Source organism: Schistocerca nitens, chromosome 6 (assembly GCF_023898315.1).
Source record: "Schistocerca nitens isolate TAMUIC-IGC-003100 chromosome 6, iqSchNite1.1, whole genome shotgun sequence".
Classification (NCBI taxonomy): Eukaryota; Metazoa; Arthropoda; class Insecta; order Orthoptera; family Acrididae; genus Schistocerca; species Schistocerca nitens.
The window spans coordinates 473,754,250-473,777,736 of record NC_064619.1 but is presented as its reverse complement, the minus strand read 5'-3'; the positions used below and the strand labels follow the sequence as shown (position 1 = coordinate 473,777,736).

At 43.6% G+C, this 23,487-nt stretch overlaps 1 protein-coding gene across 1 annotated transcript; it reads left to right on the top strand.

The window, feature by feature from the left end:
- The first annotated feature begins 4,163 nt into the window (after positions 1 to 4,163).
- On the top strand, positions 4,164 to 23,172 carry LOC126262670 (ejaculatory bulb-specific protein 3-like). The gene is made up of 2 exons (XM_049959443.1): positions 4,164 to 4,417; positions 22,763 to 23,172. The coding sequence occupies exons 1-2, from the start codon at positions 4,222 to 4,224 to the stop codon at positions 22,957 to 22,959; spliced, it is 393 nt and encodes a 130-aa protein (XP_049815400.1). The 5' UTR covers positions 4,164 to 4,221; the 3' UTR covers positions 22,960 to 23,172.
- The last annotated feature ends 315 nt before the right edge of the window (positions 23,173 to 23,487 follow it).

Below are 23,487 nucleotides of genomic sequence, written 5' to 3'. Positions count from 1 at the left end.
GATGGAGAGTCTTATTATTTATAAACAGCGATTTTTGCAGGTACGCCAATGGAATTCACAAGAAACAACTGCTGCCAGTTGTTTTAGTTCTGGTTACGTTTCTAAGACAAGAATTCCAACATCCGAGTCCATAGCATCTGTTAGTGGTTAAACTCGTGAAATAAAATTTTATTAGTGTAGACAGCTTTGCACTTTGTTGTGAACTACCAGAATCAAAACGATTTGAGTATCATGACACCATATTCCGTTTCGGATTGCTATTTAACAACTTACAGTGGAGCCAAAAATACGTTCCAAATGTTGGTAATTTGTGATAGCGTCTGCCATGCTTTTCTGACGTGTACCTAAATGGTTATTAGATATTGCCATCGTTGAGATAACTTATTATTAACAAATACTATTACGCACAGGAGGCAGTGTACTGGTGCTCCGTTCTGTTGGCTAATGAAACTCAGCGTTGTAGCGGTTTCACTTTTCTTCTTGAATCGAAGGTAGCCTCGGTACTGAACACTGAACGTGAAAGGAAACTGTTACCTTTTGTCTTCACGACAAGAATGAGGTCACTAAATTCTATGTCTTGTAATCTATGGCTCGTATCAGATGAATCCTGCACGCTTTGGAAATCAAATATCGCCCCAACACACGTCAGAATGATACATGCCGAGTAGCTAACGCTCGATTGGCAGAATGTGTCCATTTCTGTGGGTTACATGCAAGACTGTTAAATGTGCTCTGCGTCAGGAAAGTGCACACGGGGCAAACCGTAGATTTTCCTTTACATAAATGACCACTGCTCTGAAACTACCAGTGCCATCTTCGGATGTTTTGAGCTGCATGAGATACCGTGCCGTACACTTCCCGAAAATATCATCCGAGAGTTGCAACGGAAATGCACCACTTAAAACTCAGAATGCAAATCGCCTTTTGTTTCTGTGACGTCAACCCCGACTCGATGCTCTATGGGTAATGTGCGTGGGACCAGGCGAGTGCACTAGCTGCCTCAGGAAGAAACCTCTGAACAACCACATTAATATTTAACTTACCTTTTATCGAGATAAGCTTTTAGTTTCATTGAGTAAGTTAAATTCACCCAAGTTTCCATTTGTATTTGTACAGAAATTACAGTTTTGTGAAATCGGAAAAATCGTTACTGTACACCCTTTATTACATTGGATGGTTCAAATGGCTCTGAGCACTATTCGCTATTCGACTTAACATCTGAGGTCATCAGTCCCCTAGAGCTTAGAACTACTTAAACCTAACTAACCTAAGGACATCACACACATCCATGCCCGAGGCAGGATTCGAACCTGCGACCGTAGCGGTCACGCGGTTCCAGACTGAAGCGCCCAGAACCGCACGGCCACAACGGCCGGCGGGCTGTTAGTTGCTAGATGCATACTGTCATAACATACGGCTGCTCGATTACTTGGTTCGGGCCGCATGCTGTCATTTGGTACTGGAAGGAGGTGTGGTTATTAACCGCTAGATTGACAAGACGGGCGATATCGTACATTTCAACTCATCTGAATGGTGATGCACTAGGAACAGGATGTAGGATACTGAAATATTTAATATCACAACAGGCAGCTCACTTGAAGAGGAATGGTTACCCGGAGAAAGGCACTCACAGAAATTTAACAGACAAATGTTGGTACTAGGAAGGTAACTGCGAAGTAACAATGGGTAACAAAGGAAATATTTCAACTTATCGACGAAAGAAGGAAGTACAAAAATTTGCAGTAGTTCAACAACAGGGTCGTGTAAGTAACTCATGAATGAAATAAATAAGGTGTGGAGGGAAGCAAAGGTGATACGGCTGCAGGAAAAATCTGAAGACATCAAGAAATAATTGGTCATCTAACGGACTTATTAAGCATATAGAAAAACAAAAACATTTTTGGGTGAAATTGAAACAAAGTCATCAACATGAACAGTACGAAAGAAATTCCACTGCTGACCGCAAATGACAGAGTGGATAGTTTTCACTGAAGGGCTGTACAATGATAGAACTGTCTGACGGCAAAGAAATAAGAGTCGATGTGGAGGACATAGGACATCCAGTATTACAAGACCTGCGAACAAACGGGGCGGAAAGCACGGATAACAATCCTTCCGCGTTTCTAAGGTCACTGGCGGAAGTGACAACTAAAAGAATATTAAGGAAGCTAGTTTCGTAATGGCACACGTAAGTGAAAACAGATAACAAGACCTGCTTCCTTAGCGATAACTTTATTTGGCCGAAACAATGACACCCAGAAACATCAAAAAAACAATAGAGGCGTCTTATTTCATAATTTTCAGAACCAAGTTTCAAGTTTCATAGACGCATTATCTAGGGAGTCCAAAAGCCTCTAATTTCCTTTCGCATCCTTGCTGTACAACGACCACATTACGTAAATAAGACGAATTACAACATTTATTTGGTGGTTCATAAAACACACAAGCAAGGTGTAAAATAAATAGTTTACTTTTCACATAAATATACACTTACACATGTTGCCTTATCAAACAATATTAAAAAAAAAATTGAGTTGCTGTGTAATTCAAAAAAATGAAACGAATTTATCACCCTTGACAGAAAATATCTCAGTTAAGACAGTCTCTCGCAGTCACATCGGTCTCCGTTTGTACGTTGCGTTGCTGAGTCGAGAATATAAGATGGTATGTACTCATTTGCTCTAGGAAGAACGCTTGAAAATTTTCGGTTATTGCGGTGTCTGGAGATGTTTTACGTAGCTGATCAACATTAGTTCATCATATTAATACGTACATTTTCATAGAAGAACGCCTTTTTTGCTGTTAAGAGAGAAAGTTTATGTATCTTTCCGCATGGAACGCTCGCCATCACACCCCCTTCCACGGAATTAGAGATGAAAGCTGCTGAACATGATTCAGCTATGGCTACTTACACCTGGAATATTTCCCGCTAACTGCAATAAATTTAAAATAATGTCAGTGAACCGTGGAATATAATGGTACTGTCATTGGTGACATTTTTAGTATTCTGTAGATCAGTCGGTAGAAACAGAACCGTTATCGGATGACATTGTTGCCTGTGTGTCTGTCTAACTTGTCTGTCTGTCCTACAGTTAAAAACCCTTTTTCTCAGGAAAGGCTAGACGTATCAAATTGAAACTTAAGTCACATACTGAGACCTACGCTCAACTGTTGGCGCAACACATTTCAGAATCTAGGTCAATGTAATAAAAATATGCGGCCATTTATGCTACATATCTTAACATTTACAGACTCTCGTCAAAATCTATTGAGTACTTCTCGTTGACCTAGAATCATGAAATTTGGCAAGAAGCAAGGTTTCATTGTAGAGTCAAAGGAAATAAATAAGAAAATTTTTGATTTGCAAATATATCACGCAAAAAAATATTTCTTTTGTCATTTGATAACAGGCGTCAAATTTGAAATTCAATCAGTAGCTCTGCATTCAAGCAATTTGAGTCACAATGGTAAAAGTCAGAAGTCAAAAGCAGACTAGTCTGCGAACACTGGTTGCACATTAACGTTGAAACACCATATCCACGTGCAGTAATCGCTTCTGGATACCTGACGATTGTTGAAGTCGGAAACGCGTTGTATGGGCAATAAAACCACTCCTTGCCTTTTACCTTTGCAATAAAGTCAGCCTGAGCGGAGAACAACCGACTGTTGTAATAATGTCGCATTTATGTTACTGAAATTAAAACATTCTTGAAAACCTTGGAATACCAGGGATCGAAGTCTTGCCAGTATCGAAGTGTATGAGAGGTAAATATTGTCGGGATACATCATTCCCGGAATGAATGAACTGTCTATATATATAGTTAACTTTACGCGAAACCTGTAGGGCGCGAGTCCGACTCACACCTGACCATTTTTCTGGGATAGATGTGACTCCAGACAGCTTCGCATATTTAAGAAAATGGCACCATTGTTTTTCCATTGCTTATTGTAAGCGTCGATTTTTACGCCGGCTCGCGTTCTCAGAAAGCGGGTGGCTAATGTAGTCAGAATTGGCTGTTGAAGGTCGCGGGAGTAGAGAGAAACCGACGCACGTTACACATTATCGCAGGTGTGAGCGCTTGTTCCTTCCGAGGCGCCCCGCCTCGATACACGGTTACCTCCTCATATGTACTCCTACGTCAGAGCGGCGGTATAAGAGGAGCTCACCTGAGACGGCATCTCACAGTCTAGCCACAAACTGGGCGGAGCGCAGAGGTAGCCATGGCGAGAAACCTGATCCTCTACTGTGGCCTCGTGGCCGCCGTTGCCGTTTCGGTGCGAGCCGCTCCGCAAGACAAGCTCGACAACTTGGACGTGGACGAGATCCTCAACAACGACCGTCTCCTGAAATCCTACATCCAGTGCATGCTCGACGAAGGCCAAGGAAGGTGCACTAACGAGGGCAAGGAGATCAAAAGTAAGTGGGGGAGCTAAACTTCCTTCTTTCTTCTGCATCCCTCGCTTCTTTCTTCTACAGATCACCATCGTCAAACCTCTTTTTACTTGTTCCGGGTAGCCACAGATGGTCACTTAAGTAATACGCTCTCGGAATATGGCGCAGCTCTCTAATATTCAAAATGGCCAAATCGAGCTGGAGGTTTATAAATACAAATTCTATAGCGTTGCATAGGAGATCTTTTGGTATCGCTTTACGAGGCAGTTTCTTATTCCTTGCTAGGTGCTTGTTCGTAATTAGGGGCTGTTGGTTCCACTGCGTGCAACAACAGCCAAATCAGGTGACGCCAAGAAAATGTATTATTTTATCTTGGTCAAAATAAGCTTATACTCATTCGTAGAAATTTAGTGTTTGTCATGTTGGAAATTTCATGCCCTGCTCAGAAATATTCTTGCCAACCACGGTGATTCTTTATACAGAGCTTACAATTCGCCTGTTGCTTTAAAATCAACAAACAATCATTGACAATCACATGTTCTATCTGTCTGTTCCATATTCAGGTTTACACGATGCAAGGAAGTTCCCGCTGCATTTCTAGGTCTTGTAGAGAGGAGTGAATGTATAATATTTTGAATAGGGAAACATGTCCGTCAAAGTCATTCAACAACGTAACAGAGCGTCAACGCTATAGGCGCCAGTGCCTGCAAATGTGTGTACACACAGGGTGATTCCGTCATGATGTTACAAACTTTTAGGGAGATGGAGAAAGTTAAATTGTAAATTGTTAAATTGTAGAGACTCTGGTCCAGAAAGGACTGGGACGAAAGTTATTAGCGAAAATCTTTTTAGTACATCTGCAGTGGATTACATGTACCGGTACTTTTCTTGCGAAGATAGTAGAATAGGCAATTTGCAGAGGGGGGTAATATAGACAAAAACAAGAAGAAAATGCCCACTAAACATGGATTCTAAAATGCATTCGTGAAGAGCTATGAGCGCTTATTTATCTTCGCTTCTGTGAAACGCATCTTCTCTATTGAACCCTTCCTCATAGCTCTGAAGTGATGCATTTTAGAGCCCATGTTTAATAGACATTTTTTCTTGGTTTGATCCATAATACCACCTTTGGAAATTGCCTACCCTACAATCTTAGCAACAAAGAACTGTTTTCACTTTTAACTTCTGACTCGTTCGTTTCCAGTACAGAAACCCTCACCGTAAATTAATATATTTATCCCTCCCCATCATCCTAGAGAGTATGTAACATCACCACAGGGTCATCTTGTATGTACAGACATTTACAGTCGCCCGATCTAGTAACTTTGACGCTATGTAGCGTCTTTCGATGACGTTTCCGGACATGGGTTCGTATTCAAAATGTTATGTGCTCACTCCCCTCTAATAGTCCTAGAAATCTGTAACAGGAATTGCGTCAGCAACCAGTCATATCTGTATCGCTACTACACACCAGAATACTACACTGAAGAACCAAAGAAACTGGTACACGTGCTTAATATAGTATACGGCCCCTGCGAGAACGCAGAAGTGTTGCAACACGACGTGGTATGGACTCAACTAGTGTCTGAAGTAGCGCTAGAGTGAACCGATACCACGAATCCTGCAGGGCTGTCCATAAATGTGTAACAGCACGAGAGGTTGGAGAACTCTTCTGAAGAGCACGTCGCAAGGCATCCCTGATATACGCAATAACGTTCATGTATGGGGAGTTTGGTGGCCAGCGGAATCGTTTAAACTGAGAAGAATGTCCCTGGAATCACTATGTAGCAGTTCTGGACGTGTGGAATGTCGCATTCTCCTGCTGGAATTGCCCAAGTCCATCGGAACGCATAATGGACATGAATGGCCGGCCGCAGTGACCGAGCGGTTCTAAGCGCTTCAGTCCGGAACCGCGCGACTGCTACGGTCGTAGGTTGGAATCCTGCCTCGGGCATGGATGTGTGTGATGTCCTTAGGTTAGTTAGGTTTAAGTAGTTCTAAGTTCTAGGGGACTGATGAACTCAGCTGTTAAGTCCCATAGTGCTCAGAGCCATTTTGGACATGAATGGATGAAGCTGATTTAACAGGATTCTTACGTACGTATCACCTGTCAGTCGTATTTAGACGTATCAGGGGTCCCATAACATACCAACTCCTCACGCACCACACCATTACTGAGCCTCCGCCATCTCTAACAGTCCATTCCTGACGTGCAGATTCCACGGATTTATGTGGTCGTCTCCATATCCGTACACGTCCATCCGCTCGTTACAATTTGAACTCGTCCGACCAGGCAAATTGTTCCCAGTCATCAATAGTCCAACGCCGTAGTTTAAGGCCCCGTAAAGCTTTCTGTCCTGCAGTCATCAAGGTTCACGAGTGGGCCTTCGGTTCCAAAAGCCCACATCGATGATGTTTCGTTGAATGGTTCGCACGCTGACACTTATTGATGGTCCAGCATTGAAATCTGCAGCAATTTGCCGAAGGGTTGCACTTCTGTCAGGTTGAACGATTCTCTTCAGTCGTCGTTGGTCGGATTCTCCCAGGATCTTTTTCCGGTCGCAGCGCCGTCGGAGATTTGATGTTTTACCGGATTCCTGATATTCACGGTACACTCGTGAAATGGTCATACGGCAAAATCCCCACTTCGCTACCTCGCAGATGCTGTGTCCCATCTCTCGTCCGCTGACTATAACAGCACGTTCAAACTCCCTTAAATCTCGATACTCGCGGTTCTAGGCGCGCAGTCCGGAACCGCGCGACTGCTACGGTCGCAGGTTCGAATCCTGCCTCGGGCATGGATGTGTGTGATGTCCTTAGGTTAGTTAGGTTTAACTAGTTCTAAGTTCTAGGGGACTGATGACCTAAGATGTTGAGTCCCATAGTGCTCCGAGCCATTTGAACCATTTGAAATCTCGATAGGCTGTCATTGTAGCAGCAGTAACCAATCTAACTGCACCAGGCGTTGTCGACTGCAGCGCCGTATTCAACCTGTTTATATGTCTCTGTATTTGAATACGTATGCTTATACCAGTTTCTTTGGCGCTTCAGTGTATAATACGATGTGTAGTTCCGATATAGACATCACGACGTCCTAACGCAACTTGCTGTGAAAATATGCAACTAAGACCGGAGGATAAACGATAAATGTGTAATATCGCTCAAATGAGAATATTCTCTTTGCAGGGATTGTGGCGAACGAACGGCTTTGCTTCACACATTGGTGTAGAGCACGATATTTGCATGAAAACTGATGCTTCAATTTGGGAATCTATACATGAAGTGTCAAGTGATTTATATGTTTTCTTCGTACACCCATCTAATTCCTCTAGGTGTATGGGATAGTTTCCTGCCAAAAACTGTGACACCTCTCGAATATCCACCTCTTGTCAACCTAGTTTTGGTTATATCTTTAACTCTTCGCACTATGAGTGCGAATGATCTTCGTTTCTTCTCTTTGCGGATCCACTTTTCGTCATCATTCCAATAACCTCCTTCGATTCGCCGACTCAAGATGTTTGTTCTAAAGTGAATGTTTCGTTTCATATCAGTGTACAGATGTTTCCTCCGCTGTCGGCTATTTTTATACAATCATATTTCGCACAACAACCATCTCCCATTTCCGATGTAAGTAATTTCAGCTTTGCCTGCTGTTCATTATCAAGTATTATCTCCCTATTTTTAAGTTCTAGTTGTTGATTTGTACTTTTGTACTACAAATTGTTTATTTACCTGCGCCTCTAACTTGCTTAATATGACAGGAACGCTAATGGCAAAGTAGCGTGCCAAGTTCCAAACTACAAAAGCAACAATTCAACGATTAGAATAAGACAGCTTGCAGTGTATGTCTCACCTAATGTTCTCCATACGCAAATGTGAACTACGCCATGGAACGTCGAATAACAAGAGTCGCTGCATACTTCCTTCCATTTGCCTGATTTGCAAATATAATTTTTCTGTTTATGGTGTACAAGATGTAAGTACGATATGGGTGAACCTGTTATTACATCTCGGACGAGTAGTCAGAACCGAAAAACTGACTTTTGGGGAAAGTGGTCTTGCATAAATGAGCCATCACAGCACGTTTCCTGGAGTGAATCTCAGCTTCAACGTGTTCCACCTCCTCTTCATCTTAGATTCTTACTACCTGTCATATCACAGCACGTTTCCTGGAGTGAATCTCAGCTTCAACGTGTTCCACCTCCTCTTCATCTTGGATTCTTACTACCTGTCATATGACTACTACACTCTGATGCAATATAACGGAAGGTCTACCTCATTTCATGAGTAACTGAGATAGCTAGTTAAAGCTTGTATGTGCTGGGATGATTGAATCGGTAGGAGTACAAGCTTACGTGTGGCTTCACTCAGAGCACAATTCTAGCGACTCACAATGCGAAAAAAGAGGAAGTGAATTCGTTGCTTATACAGCGTCATTCGCAATGTTAGTTTTATGCTATTTTCTACATCCACGCAAGGCTCAGTAGACTTACCACGGTGTTTTCTCATGGTGATTGGAACCGTCTTTTACGTCACCTTGTGTCAGTTAGTAATTCTATTATTTCCTCCACTATTGCTGTTAGCAGTTGATTGGGCATGTACACAACGCGTTGGTCCACCTCTCGCCCTTATGCAAGCAGTACTCAGCTTGGCATCAATTGATACACTCGTTGGATGTCCTCCTGAGGGATATCGTGTCAAATGCCATCCAATTGGTGCGTTAGATCGTCAAAATCTCGAGCTTGATGGAGGATCCGGTCCAACAATGTGCTGTCAGTTGTGGGGGGAGGAGGTGGGAAAATCTGGTAAACTAGCAAAGATAGCGTTTGGCTAGTACTAAGTAGCAATAGAAACTCTCGCCGTGTGCGGAAGACCATTATCTTGCTGAAATGTAAGCCCAGTATTGCTTGCCTTGGCAACAAAACGGGACGTAGAACATCGTCGACATGCCGATGTACTGTAACGGCGTCTCGGTTGAAATCCAAACGGGTCCTGCTATGATATAAAGCAACACACCAGAACATCACTCCTGGCTGCCGAACCTTATGTGCGGGTGACACGTTGGTCTGCCAATGCTGTCTTGGGCTTCCCCAGACACGTCTTCGTCCGCCATTGGGACTCATTTCAATGTGCGACTCATCACTGAAGGCAGATCTACTACATTAAATTATTACCAGGGCCTCGATGACCAGGAAGACGTGTATGGAGACGTCCCAGACAGCAGAGGGGCATCAACTTGAGTCACCCCTCGATATGGCCTGACACCCGAGAGTAATGGACTAGGGTGCCACGTCATTTCATGGCAGTACCCATTTATCTGTCTCCCGCTGCACTCATAGAGCACAGCGTTACGTCGACGATGTTCTGCGTCCTGTTTTTTTGCCCAAAAGGGTTGCACCTTGAACTTATACACTCCTGGAAATTGAAATAAGAACACCGTGAATTCATTGTCCCAGGAAGGGGAAACTTTACTGACACATTCCTGGGGTCAGATACATCACATGATCACACTGACAGAACCACAGGCACATAGACACAGGCAACAGAGCATGCACAATGTCGGCTCTAGTACAGTGTATATCCACCTTTCGCAGCAATGCAGGCTGCTATTCTCCCATGGAGACGATCGTAGAGATGCTGGATGTAGTCCTGTGGAACGGCTTGCCATGCCATTTCCACCTGGCGCCTCAGTTGGACCAGCGTTCGTGCTGGACGTGCAGACCGCGTGAGACGACGCTTCATCCAGTCCCAAACATGCTCAATGGGGGACAGATCGGGAGATCTTGCTGGCCAGGGTAGTTGACTTACACCTTCTAGAGCACGTTGGGTGGCACGGGATACATGCGGACGTGCATTGTCCTGTTGGAACAGCAAGTTCCCTTGCCGGTCTAGGAATGGTAGAACGATGGGTTCGATGACGGTTTGGATGTACCGTGCACTATTCAGTGTCCCCTCGACGATCACCAGTGGTGTACGGCCAGTGTAGGAGATCGCTCCCCACACAATGATGCTGGGTGTTGGCCCTGTGTGCCTCGGTCGTATGCAGTCCTGATTGTGGCGCTCACCTGCACGGCGCCAAACACGCATACGACCATCATTGGCACCAAGGCAGAAGCGACTCTCATCGCTGAAGACGACACGTCTCCATTCGTCCCTCCATTCACGCCTGTCGCGACACCACTGGAAGCGGGCTGCACGATGTTGGGGCGTGAGCGGAAGACGGCCTAACGGTGTGCGGGACCGTAGCCCAGCTTCATGGAGACGGTTGCGAATGGTCCTCGCCGATACCCCAGGAGCAACAGTGTCCCTAATTTGCTGGGAAGTGGCGGTGCGGTCCCCTACTGCACTGCGTAGGATCCTACGGTCTTGGCGTGCATCCGTGCGTCGCTGCGGTCCGGCCCCAGGTCGACGGGCACGTGCACCTTCCGCCGACCACTGGCGACAACATCGATGTACTGTGGAGACCTCACGCCCCACGTGTTGAGCAATTCGGCGGTACGTCCACCCGGCCTCCCGCATGCCCACTATACGCCCTCGCTCAAAGTCCGTCAACTGCACATACGGTTCACGTCCACGCTGTCGCGGCATGCTACCAGTGTTAAAGACTGCGATGGAGCTCCGTATGCCACGGCAAACTGGCTGACACTGACGGTGGCGGTGCACAAATGCTGCGCAGCTAACGCCATTCGACGGCCAACACCGCGGTTCCTGGTGTGTCCGCTGTGCCGTGCGTGTGATCATTGCTTGTACAGCCCTCTCGCAGTGTCCGGAGCAAGTATGGTGGGTCTGACACACCGGTGTCAATGTGTTCTTTTATCCATTTCCGGGAGTGTCTTTGAAAGGTGGGTACACTGAGCCACAGCGCCAGAGATCGCTAGAGAGCACTGTTCCGCCGCCTCCACTGGCAGTGATTATTGAGATGTCGTAGTGGGCAGTGCTTGTCGAGGACTCGTAGTAGTCAGTTCGTGTTCAGATGTGCTAGTAGGGAGTACTTGCTGAGATGTGATACTGAAAAGTTCTTGTTGAGATGTGGTAATAGCGAGTCGGTGTGGAGATATATTGTAATGATTAGAGTGATTTTGGTCAATATATGAAGGTAACGAAACTTGATTTATTTTTCATTATTTCCATGTTTTAAATAATGCGTCATTACAGGTTCAGTCAACAAAGCATCTGGCTTGTGTTCTTGTATTAGACTGTAATTCTGGTTTTCTTGAGTAATTATGGTATTTTTATTTTCTTTAATTAATTCAGTATAAATGATATTTAAAATTTCTTGTGTTATTGAAGAAGAACCGTGCCAGATGCGTACGTTGAGTCATACTTCCACACACAGAACAGTTACACTTGTGCTTTGGTTTCGTAGGTTTTTATAGTTGCTGGGGACTTAATTAATTAATTGTGTTAATGAAAATTTCCATTTCATTCTTTGTTATTGTTCTAAGCAGTCAGATTGCGTAATAATACTAGTCAGGGCCAACCGTTTACGAGACTTCGTAATCGGACAAACAGCTACTAAAGCAGAAATTAAAATTATTTTCATTTCATTTAATTAAGCCCCCATGCATCTTTTAGCAAGATGATGCCCGTCCAGCTTTGGCCAGCAAGGTCGCCGCATCTCTCCCCGTTGAGAACGTTTGGAACATAGAAACTGGGTCCTCTATCTGGGGATTCTGATGATAGAATGGTATAAATCGACAGAATTTGGCAGGACATCTTTCAGGGGGACATCTAACGACTCTGTCAGTAACTGCCTGCTTAAGAGGCAGAGGTGGAGCAACGTATTGTTGACTTGCTTAATTTGTGAAGCTGTTTCACTTAAATAAATAATCCAATTCTTCTGAAATTGTAGTCGTTTGTTTGTATGGTTGGTATGTACATCAGACATACCAATTTGCGTCTCATTCCGATAATTCGGCTGTGGTGCGGTTTTTTTTTCCTTATAGTGCATATTTTCGACTTCTGATTTGGATACACCATCTAAGTAGGCGATACAAACGTCCCCTCTTGAGTCAGATACTGCAATATCAGAATATGTCGTCACCATGATACAATAATCTTAGACGCAGTGATGTATCTGAATCACAATTTATGGAAAACAAATGGCAACCACTCCGTCTGAGAGGCCATTCAGAAGGTAGGCTTCCTAAGGAAGTGGGTATCGTACATTATTCATATTAGTTTGTCGAAATGTCATTGAAAAGAAAAGTATCGGCCTAATCATCGCCAATGCAGACGCCCAAAGGTGGACATGCTCTTGTCACTTTTTTCTGTGTTCGTCTATTTGTTTATTTTTCAATGAAGATCCCTCTTCTCTTTCTCGTCCATATTATGCAACTACAGGCAGCAACATACAGCAGCAAATTGCATCTACGGTAGATGGTTCTAATTTATGCAAATTTCGTGCGCATATATAAACATCTCCAGCCATTCTTATGCTAGCTTCCATTCTATTTGTCTAATGTAATATTTTGTCCATCTCATTTACGGGGTTTCTGGCTTGAAATATCTTTCTTTCTTCTGCCGTTCCTACACTGACATTTTTGTTTAAGAAGGACGCTTTATAACAAATAATTTACGAGCTGTGTGTTATATTTGCATCACCCTTTGTTCTGTTGCTTCATAAAGCAACGTCTTATATTAATGATATTTATCAGTTTCTTGGATTGGTTTCAATATTGTCTGCTAAATACTGTAATCCATGGCCGCGCGGTTAAAGGCGCTACAGTCTGGAGCCGCACGACCGCTACGGTCGCAGGTTCGAATCCTGCCTCGGGCATGGATGATGTGATGTCCTTAGGTTAGTTAGGTTTAAGTAGTTCTAAGTTCTAGGGGACTTATGACCACAGCAGTTGAGTCCCATAGTGCTCAGAGCCATTTGAACCATTTGAACTGTAATCCATGCATACAATACTCCACAGATTCATAAAGTTTGACGCTGTTTCCAGCTATTTTGTAGCAATGTGTTCGCCCGTTTTTTTCAGTGTTGACGGTCCATTACTTTTACTATATTTCTTGAATAGTTAGTTTTTTATTTTCAAATCAGGTAACGGCTGTAGAACCGCAAGACAGAAAGGTGTCCTACATGTTTCCAAGGCCCTGAAAAGTTTCTCGGTACAATACGAGAAAGTATCGGATTTCCAAGTAAAGCTGTTGACTAATCGTTTCTTCCGAATCCACATTAAATGTACTTTTTTTTTTAAATATTCAAACAATAACGAAGTGATGAGTAACACTTTAATTAGTTTAAATATGGAAGTATTCCATGAGAGCAGGGTAAGGGATAGTGAAAATCCAGACTTAAGCAGTTGTTGCCTGGTCTTCTCCTTACACAAAAATATTTTGGGAAATATGTAACAGCCACCAAGAGTTTCACAATTATTTACCCTCCTGTATAGAAGCGCTGGCCTTAAACAACAACTTTTTCAGTAATATTTTATGTTCGAATTTTATGTTCACGGATTATAAAACCAAGAAGTTCATAAGCAAAAAAACGTAAAAGTAAAATTACAGGCATCATAACTTTAGCATCTTTAGGTCAAAGAATCATTCGTTTTTCTGACTCTGGCTGAAAAGGACGATCAGTGTATAGCGTTTCACTAAGAGGGAGGGTATTCAGAACAGGGGGTAAGATCGAGAATATGAAAAATAGGAAGTAAAAGTCCTCATGAACTTTACAAAGAAAAATTGTGGCATTGGTTTCATGCGAATTCTAAAATTCATGGAATACCTTAATCTGGGCGAGCGGTCCTAGGTTATAGCCCTCTCCTTCCGAATGCCAGTGCTAGGTCTCAAACATTCGCCATGTTGATTCGTTTGGTCGACAAGAGAGCCACTCTTCGCAAGTCTGGGGACATGAGCAGCTAGACATCAGTACGTGTGGAGCGACTCATCTACTTTTCACTTTCATACACATTAAATTAAAAAATTCGGATAGTGGTTTTCCAACAATAAATTAAAAACCTGCCATCGCCTCCTGCCCGCTTCTTCCAGCCCTGTTATTTTGGCGGTTTTCCAATAAATATCCTTACATTGCCTTTCTTTTGTAGAAATCCATCAAGTAGGTCGCGAATAATGAAGTGCACGGGTCCTAAAAGTGAACTGGTCTTGAAAAATGTTCCGTAAATTGCATTTAGAGTCAGGTAAGTAACAATTTATATATATTATACTATTTATCTACACATCATAGTGTGAGAGATAAACAGAAATATAACACTAAAAACCGGAAGTACTGAATAGGGTTCAAACAGTCCGAAGTAATTCTCCTCACACCGACATCATGTGCCATATCAGATTCACAAACGTTCCGAGAGCATAAGCTGCCAATGTCAGTGCACGCTTATCTTTGTAAAATTTGAGTTCGATTTCTAGCAAAACTTAATTACATTAGTGCATTATAAATAATGACGATTAAATGTTACCAAGTCCGCCTCCACAGATGAGTGGTCAGCGCGGAATGGTCGCGGGCTCGATTTCCGCGCGGATCGGAGATTTTCTCCGCTCGGGGCCTGGGTGTTAGGTCGTCTTTATCATCAGTTCATCCTCACCGGTACTCAAGTCACCAAAGTGGCGTCGGCTAAAACTACTTCTACCATGCCACCGGTGTACCCGACGGGAGGCCCACGCCATACTCACGTTTCATTAATTCCAGTACTACCAGAATTCTTCCTGTGATCTGTTATCTTCCTCTTTGTTGTTAACGTAAGGTACGTCTTTATCCGTTTTTCTCCGTAAAATCCGTTGAAGTCTTCCGTTTTCTTACCGTGAGGCAGTCTGAAAAATTTCGCTTTCTGAAATACTAATAAGCACATTGAGTCCTAGTCAAGTACGATGTAAGCAGACACACGCATGGATTTCAAGGCAGTCGTTACCGATCTAACGGTAGCAGCACGAACGACGTAGAGACTGTAGTTTGACTGTCTTCTGTCCACGATGAAACAACAAAAAATAAGTGAGTCCGAAATTCAAAAACACACGGGCACTATGTATTCAGTAACAGAATGACGACGTTTTGTCAATGTACAAGAACACTATTGGTAACTAATGTTTCTACGACGTTTAAAAATAATTAAAATAATACAATATAGGAGGAAAGGCAGCGTCGGTCGTAAATTTTTAATCTGTTTGTTCAAAAATGGCTCTGAGCACTATGGGACTTGAACATCTGAGGTCATCAGTCCACTAGAACTTAGAACTACTTAAACCTAACCAACCTAAAGAGGACACACACATCCATGCCCAAGGCAGGATTCGAACCTACGACCGTAGCGGACGCGCGGTTCCAAACTAAAGCGCCTAGAACCACTCGGACACTCCGGCCGGCAATCTGTTTGTTGTAGATCGATTTCAGCTACCGTGTAACTATGTTCAGTGTAGTTATATCAAGGCCATCATTAATCATTATAAATAAAATGGCACATAGTACTACATTGGCGTTACAGATACCAAAGTTATGGTGGTGATTCGTCGTAACTAAAATCGCCCATGGTATGACCCTGATGATTCAGATAACTGCACTGGAAGTAGCTACGCTGTAGGGGAAATCGGTTTACAATAAACAGGTTAAGGATTTGCGACTGATGCTACACTGCCTCATTAGTACAGCCATGGAGCAGGCTGTTCCTAATCGAAACAAATATGAATTAAAATAATCATAATGATGGACGATAGCAACACCGACTTTTTGTAACACGCAATTAATAGCAGCGTTCATTTTAGTTAGATCAGTTTGATACACCTGAGCATATTAAACCTCCATCTGTGCTCTTAATGATTTATAAACACTTTTACGTCATAAATCAGATCTTATGTTGCTACAAACAACATTTTATTAGAATAAACAAAAGGAAATCTCTTCGATATCAGAACAACAGTTCAGATCTTTCTGTTCTCTCATTCACACTCCAAAGACAGCGTAAGAGGCGTGTTGCGCCCACCAGCCCTCGATGGAAGATCTCAGTCCACTTACGTTACAATCACTTAGGTCCTGTGCGCGAAATCTTTAGGGTTGTATCATATCGGCTGTTTATTCCACACCACATATGTTTATGTAGTAAACGCCCACTGACAAAATTATGCGTACATTAAATATCTGAGTGAATCTGACAAAAGTGTTTTTGCGACTGTGATGAAGTCATCACTTCTAGCCGGCGTTGCAAAGACTGGAATACAAGAAAGGATGTTGTTGTTGTTGTTGTGGTCTTCAGTCCTGAGACTGGTTTGATGCAGCTCTCCATGCTACTGTATCCTGTGCAAGCTTCTTCATCTCCCAGTACCTACTGCAACCTACATCCTTCTGAATCTGCTTAGTGTATGCATCTCTTGGTCTCCCCCTACGATTTTTACCCTCCACGCTGCCCTCCAATACTAAATTGGTGATCCCTTGATGCCTCAGAACATGTCCTACCAACCGATCCCTTCTTCTGGTCAAGTTGTGCCACAAACTCCTCTTCTCCCCAATCCGATTCAGTACCTCCTCATTAGTTATGTGATCTACCCATCTAATCTTCAGCATTCTTCTGTAGCACCACATTTCGAAAGCTTCTATTCTCTTCTTGTCCAAACTATTTATCGTCCATGTTTCACTTCCATACATGGCTACACTCCATACAAATACTTTCAGAAAAGACTTCCTGACACTTAAATCTATACTCGATGTTAACAAATTTCTCTTCTTCAGAAACGCTTTCCTTGCCATTGCCAGTCTACATTTTATATCCTCTCTACTTCGACCATCATCGGTTATTTTGCTCCCCAAATAGCAAAACTCCTTTACTACTTTAAGTGTCTCATTTCCTAATCTAATACCCTCAACATCACCCGACTTACTTCGACTACATTCCATTATCCTCATTTTGCTTTTGTTGATGTTCATCTTATATCCTCCCTTCAAGACACCATCCATTCCGTTGAACTGCTCTTCCAAGTCCTTTGCTGTCTCTGACAGAATTACAATGTCATCGGTGAACCTCAAAGTTTTTATTTCTTTTCCATGGATTTTAATACCTACTCCGAATTTTTCTTTTGTTTCCTTCACTGCTTGCTCAATATACAGATTGAATAACATCGGGGAGAGGCTACAACCCTGTCTTACTCCCTTCCCAACCACTGCTTCCCTTTCGTGTCCCTCGACTCTTATAACTGCCATCTGGTTTCTGTACAAATTGTAAATAGCCTTTCGCTCCCTGTATTTTACCCCTGCCACCTTTAGAATTTGAAAGAGAGTATTCCAGTCAACATTGTCAAAAGCTTTCTCTAAGTCTACAAATGCTAGAAACGTAGGTTTGCCTTTCCTTAATCTTTCTTCTAAGATAAGTCGTAAGGTCAGTATTGCCTCACGTGTTCCGGTATTTCTACGGAATCCAAACTGATCTTCCCCGAGGTCGGCTTCTACCAGTTTTTCCATTCGTCTGCAAAGAATTCGTGTTAGTATTTTGCAGCTGTGGCTTATTAAACTGATTGTTCGGTAATTCTCACATCTGTCAACACCTGCTTTCTTTGGGATTGGAATTATTATATTCTTCTTGAAGTCTGAGGGTATTTCGCCTGTTTCATACATCTTGCTCACCAGATGGTAGAGTTTTGTCAGGACTGGCTCTCCCAAGGCCGTCAGTAGTTCTAATGGAATGTTGTCTACTCCGGGGGCCTTGTTTCGACTCAGGTCTTTCAGTGCTCTGTCAAACTCTTCACGCAGTATAGTATCTCCCATTTGATCTTCATCTACATCCTCTTCCATTTCCATAATATTATCCTCAAGTACATCGCCCTTGTATAGACCCTCTATATACTCCTTCCACCTTTCTGCTTTCCCTTCTTTGCTTAGAACTGGGTTTCCATCTGAGCTCTTGATGTTCATAGAAGTGGTTCTCTCATCTCCAAAGGTCTCTTTAATTTTCCTGTAGGCAGTATCTATCTTACCCCTAGTGAGATAAGCCTCTACATCCTTACATTTGTCCTCTAGCCATCCCTGCTTAGCCATTTTGCACTTCCTGTCAATCTCATTTTTGAGACGTTTGTATTCCTTTTTGCCTGCTTCATTTACTGCATTTTTATATTTTCTCCTTTCATCACTTATACTCAATATTTCTTCTGTTACCCAAGGATTTCTACTAGCCCTCGTCTTTTTACCTACTTTATCCTCTGCTGCCTTCACTACTTCATCCCTCAAAGCTACCCATTCTTCTTCTACTGTATTTCTTTCCCCCATTCCTGTCAATTGTTCCCTTATGCTCTCCGTGAAACTCTGTACAACCTCTGGTTCTTTCAGTTTATCCAGGTCCCATCTCCTTAAATTCCCACCTTTTTGCAGTTTCTTCAGTTTTAATCTACAGGTCATAACCAATAGATTGTGGTCAGAATCCACATCTGCCCCTGGAAATGTCTTACAATTTAAAACCCCTCCGTTGTGGTTGTACCTACGGTACGGCTATCTGTATCGCTGAGGCACGCAAGCCTCCCCACCAACGGCAAGGTCCATGGTTCATGGGGGGGGGGGGGAGGGGGGGGGGAAAGGATAGTAAATGAAATATTATTTATTGCGGTTATTGGTATATCCAGAAGGAAATGTAATTGAAATTGTATGGGATCAGTGGTACACACCGTGTGAAATTTAGTACACATCTGCCCCTGTGGCAGCAAGAATGGCTCTCACATAGATGTGCATAAATTAGAACTGAGCTTATGTCAGTTACGGGTCCGTCATTCCATGCTGCTTCAACTCTATGTCATTCGTGATTTGAGTGGCTCGTTAATGGTTTCATCCCAGTGTCTCAGCAGCCCTTAGCCACATGAAGCCAACGGGTGACATATTTAGACAAAGTGCTTACTACGGCAACAGGACAGAACAGATAACAAACGTATTTGCTTTATAGTACTGAAAGATAAATTCATGGAGACGTCGAAGAAAGGACACACCCGCACCCTAGACGCTCTAGAATACCAGGAGCTGCCATTCAGATTACCGGTTATGCAAACCAGAGGGAACTATGTTGCTTACCAAATGGATTCCAAGCCGTCACGACAACAGATGAATGCATTCTGGTAACGCTCGTTTTCCTCGGAGCCGTCAAACGTGAAGACATGCATGGTGGCCGGTCGGAGTGGCCGAGCGGTTCTAGGCGCTACAGTCTGGAACCGCGCGATCGCTACGGTCGCAAGTTCGAATCCTGCCCCGGGCATGGATGTGTGTGATGTCCTTAGGTTGGTTAGGTTTAAGTAGTTCTAAGTTCAAGGGGACTGATGACCTCAAAAGTTAAGTCCCCTAGTGCTCAGAGCCATTTGAACCACATATATGGTGATGCTGCATGCAGAAGCGGCACTCGTCTGAAAAGACGACATAGTTACAGTCCTGCCATTATCTGCTGCCGCATTATAGGAAGTGGCAGTGGTCGTCACCACGCTGAGAGTAAAGCGTGCTACAGAAGTGGTCGCACTGCCGTTGTGAGTACCTGTCTTACTGCAAAGAAGCCCACTCCCGACGTAAGTTGCGTGACACGGTTGCACAATCTTACAGGTGCTAGAGGCCTGGCTACGTTGTGTTTCAGTGAGACGTTATGGCCAACCTGGAACCGTCGGTTCCTCGTACGCATGGCAGTCATGAGATACAAGGAACGTGACAAGCAACATCGTGAACGATAGACTGCCGTGTCGGGAGCCCACGATCCCTCAGCAGTCGAATTCCGACGCACAGAAGTTTTTTCTGCTTACAGATGGCACAATACGATCTTACATTACGTTCAGGAGCTACTGGCTTTACTCTTACCTTCTTTGCACAGTTGCTCTGAAATGTCAATCAGTTGCTTATCCAAGTGCATGATGCCAGTTCGACAGATTTTGTGTGCTGTCTTAATAATGTCGCAGCTTTAATGATCATCAGAGTATTCATGACTAAAAGAAAATTTTTCTCCTTCTGTGTGTGTTATGTTTAGGGAATTTGCATTGTAAGCCCCCAAGTTGTTCGTAACATAAGGCGTGTGTATGTGTGGCTGCCTAATGTTGCTTCTACAGTGGACTTCTCACGCCTACAAATGATTGAAACGAACTTGTCGTTCATAGCCTACACTTAGGAATTTCCATAACATGAAGTAACGCGTTGTGGTTTTACATAACTTCAGTTATCACTTCAAACCAATCATTCCTCTTGGAATGCAACTAGAACGTATCACAAAAAGGATATCGTAAACTAATTATTCTCAAAAAGAAGTAGAGTGCAAAATATTTGTATAAATATGAAGTACATAAAAATATAGTTCAAATGGCTCTGAGCACTAGGGGACTTAACATCTGAGATCATCAGCCCCCTAGAACTAAGAACTAATTAAACGTAACTAACCTAAGGACATCACACACATCCATGCCCGAGGCAGGATTCGAACCTGCGCCCGTAGCGATCGCCTGGTTCCAGGCTGAAGCGCCTAGAACCGCTCGGCCACACTGACCGGCTGAAGCACACAATATCAGATTCTACGCCACATGTAATTTAGAGACTGCCAGAACAACTGTTCGACTTTCTTTAGACTGCGATCCCCATTATTAGATAGACAGGAAGTTGACTGATATTGCTTAGCAGTAAGAAACAGAAGACCTTTGGCCTGACTGTCACTTCCATAAACACCCAGTGGGCAAGGAACTGCAATTCAACACATTTACTGTGAGTGTTTTCTTATTTGTCAGTCCGGAATGCACATATCTCCTGTCGAAGTGTGGGCAGCAGTTGTACTGCATGGATGATCTGCTCGCTGGGTGATCAGCGCTGTGGTTCAAATGGTTCAAATGGCTCTGAGCACTATGGGACTCAACTGCTGAGGTCATTAGTCCCCTAGAACTTAGAACTAGTTAAACCTAACTAACCTAAGGACATCACAAACATCCATGCCCGAGGCAGGATTCGAACCTGCGACCGTAGCGGTCTTGCGGTTCCAGACTGCATCAGCGCTGTGCATTTGACGTACATGGTGTACCTGAAATTCACTGCCCACGTAATGGGTGCTATATGGCGTCCGCAGATTTCCAGGGCTGAGCTTACCTCACAAGATTCCTGTTCGCTCGCTAGCCACGAACAGAAATTCGACTCAAGTATTCACCTGTAAGGCAGCAATTTAATGTGTGTCAGACTTCAAGAGAGCTAAATAATCGTCACTTGAGTAAACACAGTAATATAGCTCTTACGAAGAAACAACTTAACGTGCAACTTGAGCCAAAATCAACAGCTCTGAGACTGTAACCGCCAGCTTGCTAGCGAAATCTCTAGCTCAATCTCAGGAGGCAACATCCTTCGATCAGTTCCGGCAGGGTTGTGCTCGTGATCGATAAATCCTTATTCGTGTCATACTCTGCTCCCTCCTTGTCATGCGTTGTCTACGTTTGCACTTGGTGGGAGAATTTCAGTGGTCTTTTCAAAAACATTAACTCCCACTACATGGGTCATGAAACTGCAGCCAACCACCCCAAGCTCGTAACCCTTTCAGAGGATTTTCTTGAAGGTCCCATTTCTCCTCCTACATCATTAGCATTCCATCAAACTAAAACACGAGTGCTCTTCAGCATGAAGCATGCCCCAGAGCTTCCCTCGACAATATTCCCCAGAGGTCAGCAAGCGACCTTTGTGCTAAAAGCACATTATTTCGCCTTCTTCCATCCCCGACACTCTTTCTCCAGGTGCGCTGTTCTGTAATACTTTTTGTTCCATCAGACAGCAACCTCCTACCCGCTCTGTCCACGCTACAGGATTCTATCGCCTTCAGCATCGTAAACCAGTGCTGCCTTGCTCTGCTCTATCTCAAGAGCAGTAAATGGCCATCCCTGCAGAACATGCCAAGTTTCTTCAAAAATGGTTCAAATGGCCCTGAGCACTATGGGACTCAAAATCTGAGGTCATCAGTCCCCTAGAACTTAGAACTACTTAAACCTAACTAACCTAAGGACATCACACACATTCATGCCCGAGGCAGGATTCGAACCTGCGACCGTAGCGGTCGCGCGGCTCCAGACTGAGGCTCCTAGAACCGCTCGGCCACTCCGACCGGCCAAGTTTCTTCCCAGGCCCTATTTGGCCGATAGTGGCTTCTGAAGAACGCATATCCCACTTCAACTTTTGTGTCAGTCCTCAGAATTAATTAACTCCCAGACATGCACTGGTCAGAAATTGTCAGTACGTGGTGTTAGCCAGTACCGGCCAATGAACTGGTTAATAATCCACTTGCGCACTGATAACTCTAACGTAAATATAATTATACAAGTATATTAAATGTAATAGAATTATAAATCCACAGGAATATTAAATGTATGGTGACAAAATCTTGCCGTCGTACACACTCACTGTGACGTTCGCAATGGGAGTATTTCATGTGATTTTCTTTGGCATCTTTGCAGGCAGGCTGCCAAAATTTGTGGCGACGGGATGCGGCGACTGCAACCCCAGCCAGCTGGACAAGGCTGTCAAGGCCCTGAAGCACATCACAGAGAAGCACCCTCAAGAGTGGATCAAGCTGAAGGCCAAGTTCGACCCCACGGGCGAGTACGCTAAGAAGCATGCAGAGACGTGGAAGCAGCGTGGCGTCAACTTCTGATCGCTACACCAGTCAGGCTCCATTCGGAGCTGTCACCATTCTCGTACGCAACTCAACAGAAAATTCTATCTCTTTCCAGAAAGTTTGTGTTACTGTAAATTCCTGTGACAAGTTCGTCTAATTTGGTGACTCAACGCAATTTCATAACTTATACTTGTTCACAATGTTACAATAATTATGATCTAAAATAAATCCTCGTTGCTAAATTTCGTATTTTGGTGTGTTGATTGACAATTTCCTGCCTCAGAATATATGATGTAAAAAACCTTTTGGTTCAGATTAAAACAGGTGATAGTGGATCCACAACCGATTAGATTAAGGTTGGTAAGCAACGGTCGGAAATCCATATTTATTGTGTTTTGTACATACACAGGTTACACCGCATAACAACACCATACCTCAAAGTAACTGTTCAAAGCGACAACCGCTAGTACCAATGGAAATATTGTAATTGCGCCTGCAATTCTGCCACATGCCCCAAAGATCCCATTTGTCTGTTGTACACAGAAGGAGGCAACAGGTTATGCA

Bases quoted from the DNA above. Each gene is read 5' to 3' on its own strand.
- LOC126262670 (XM_049959443.1), top strand. From the start codon at position 4,222: ATGGCGAGAAACCTGATCCTCTACTGTGGCCTCGTGGCCGCCGTTGCC. The intron at 4,418-22,762 runs GTAAGTGGGGGA...GCATCTTTGCAG, and splicing joins CGAGGGCAAGGAGATCAAAA to GCAGGCTGCCAAAATTTGTG.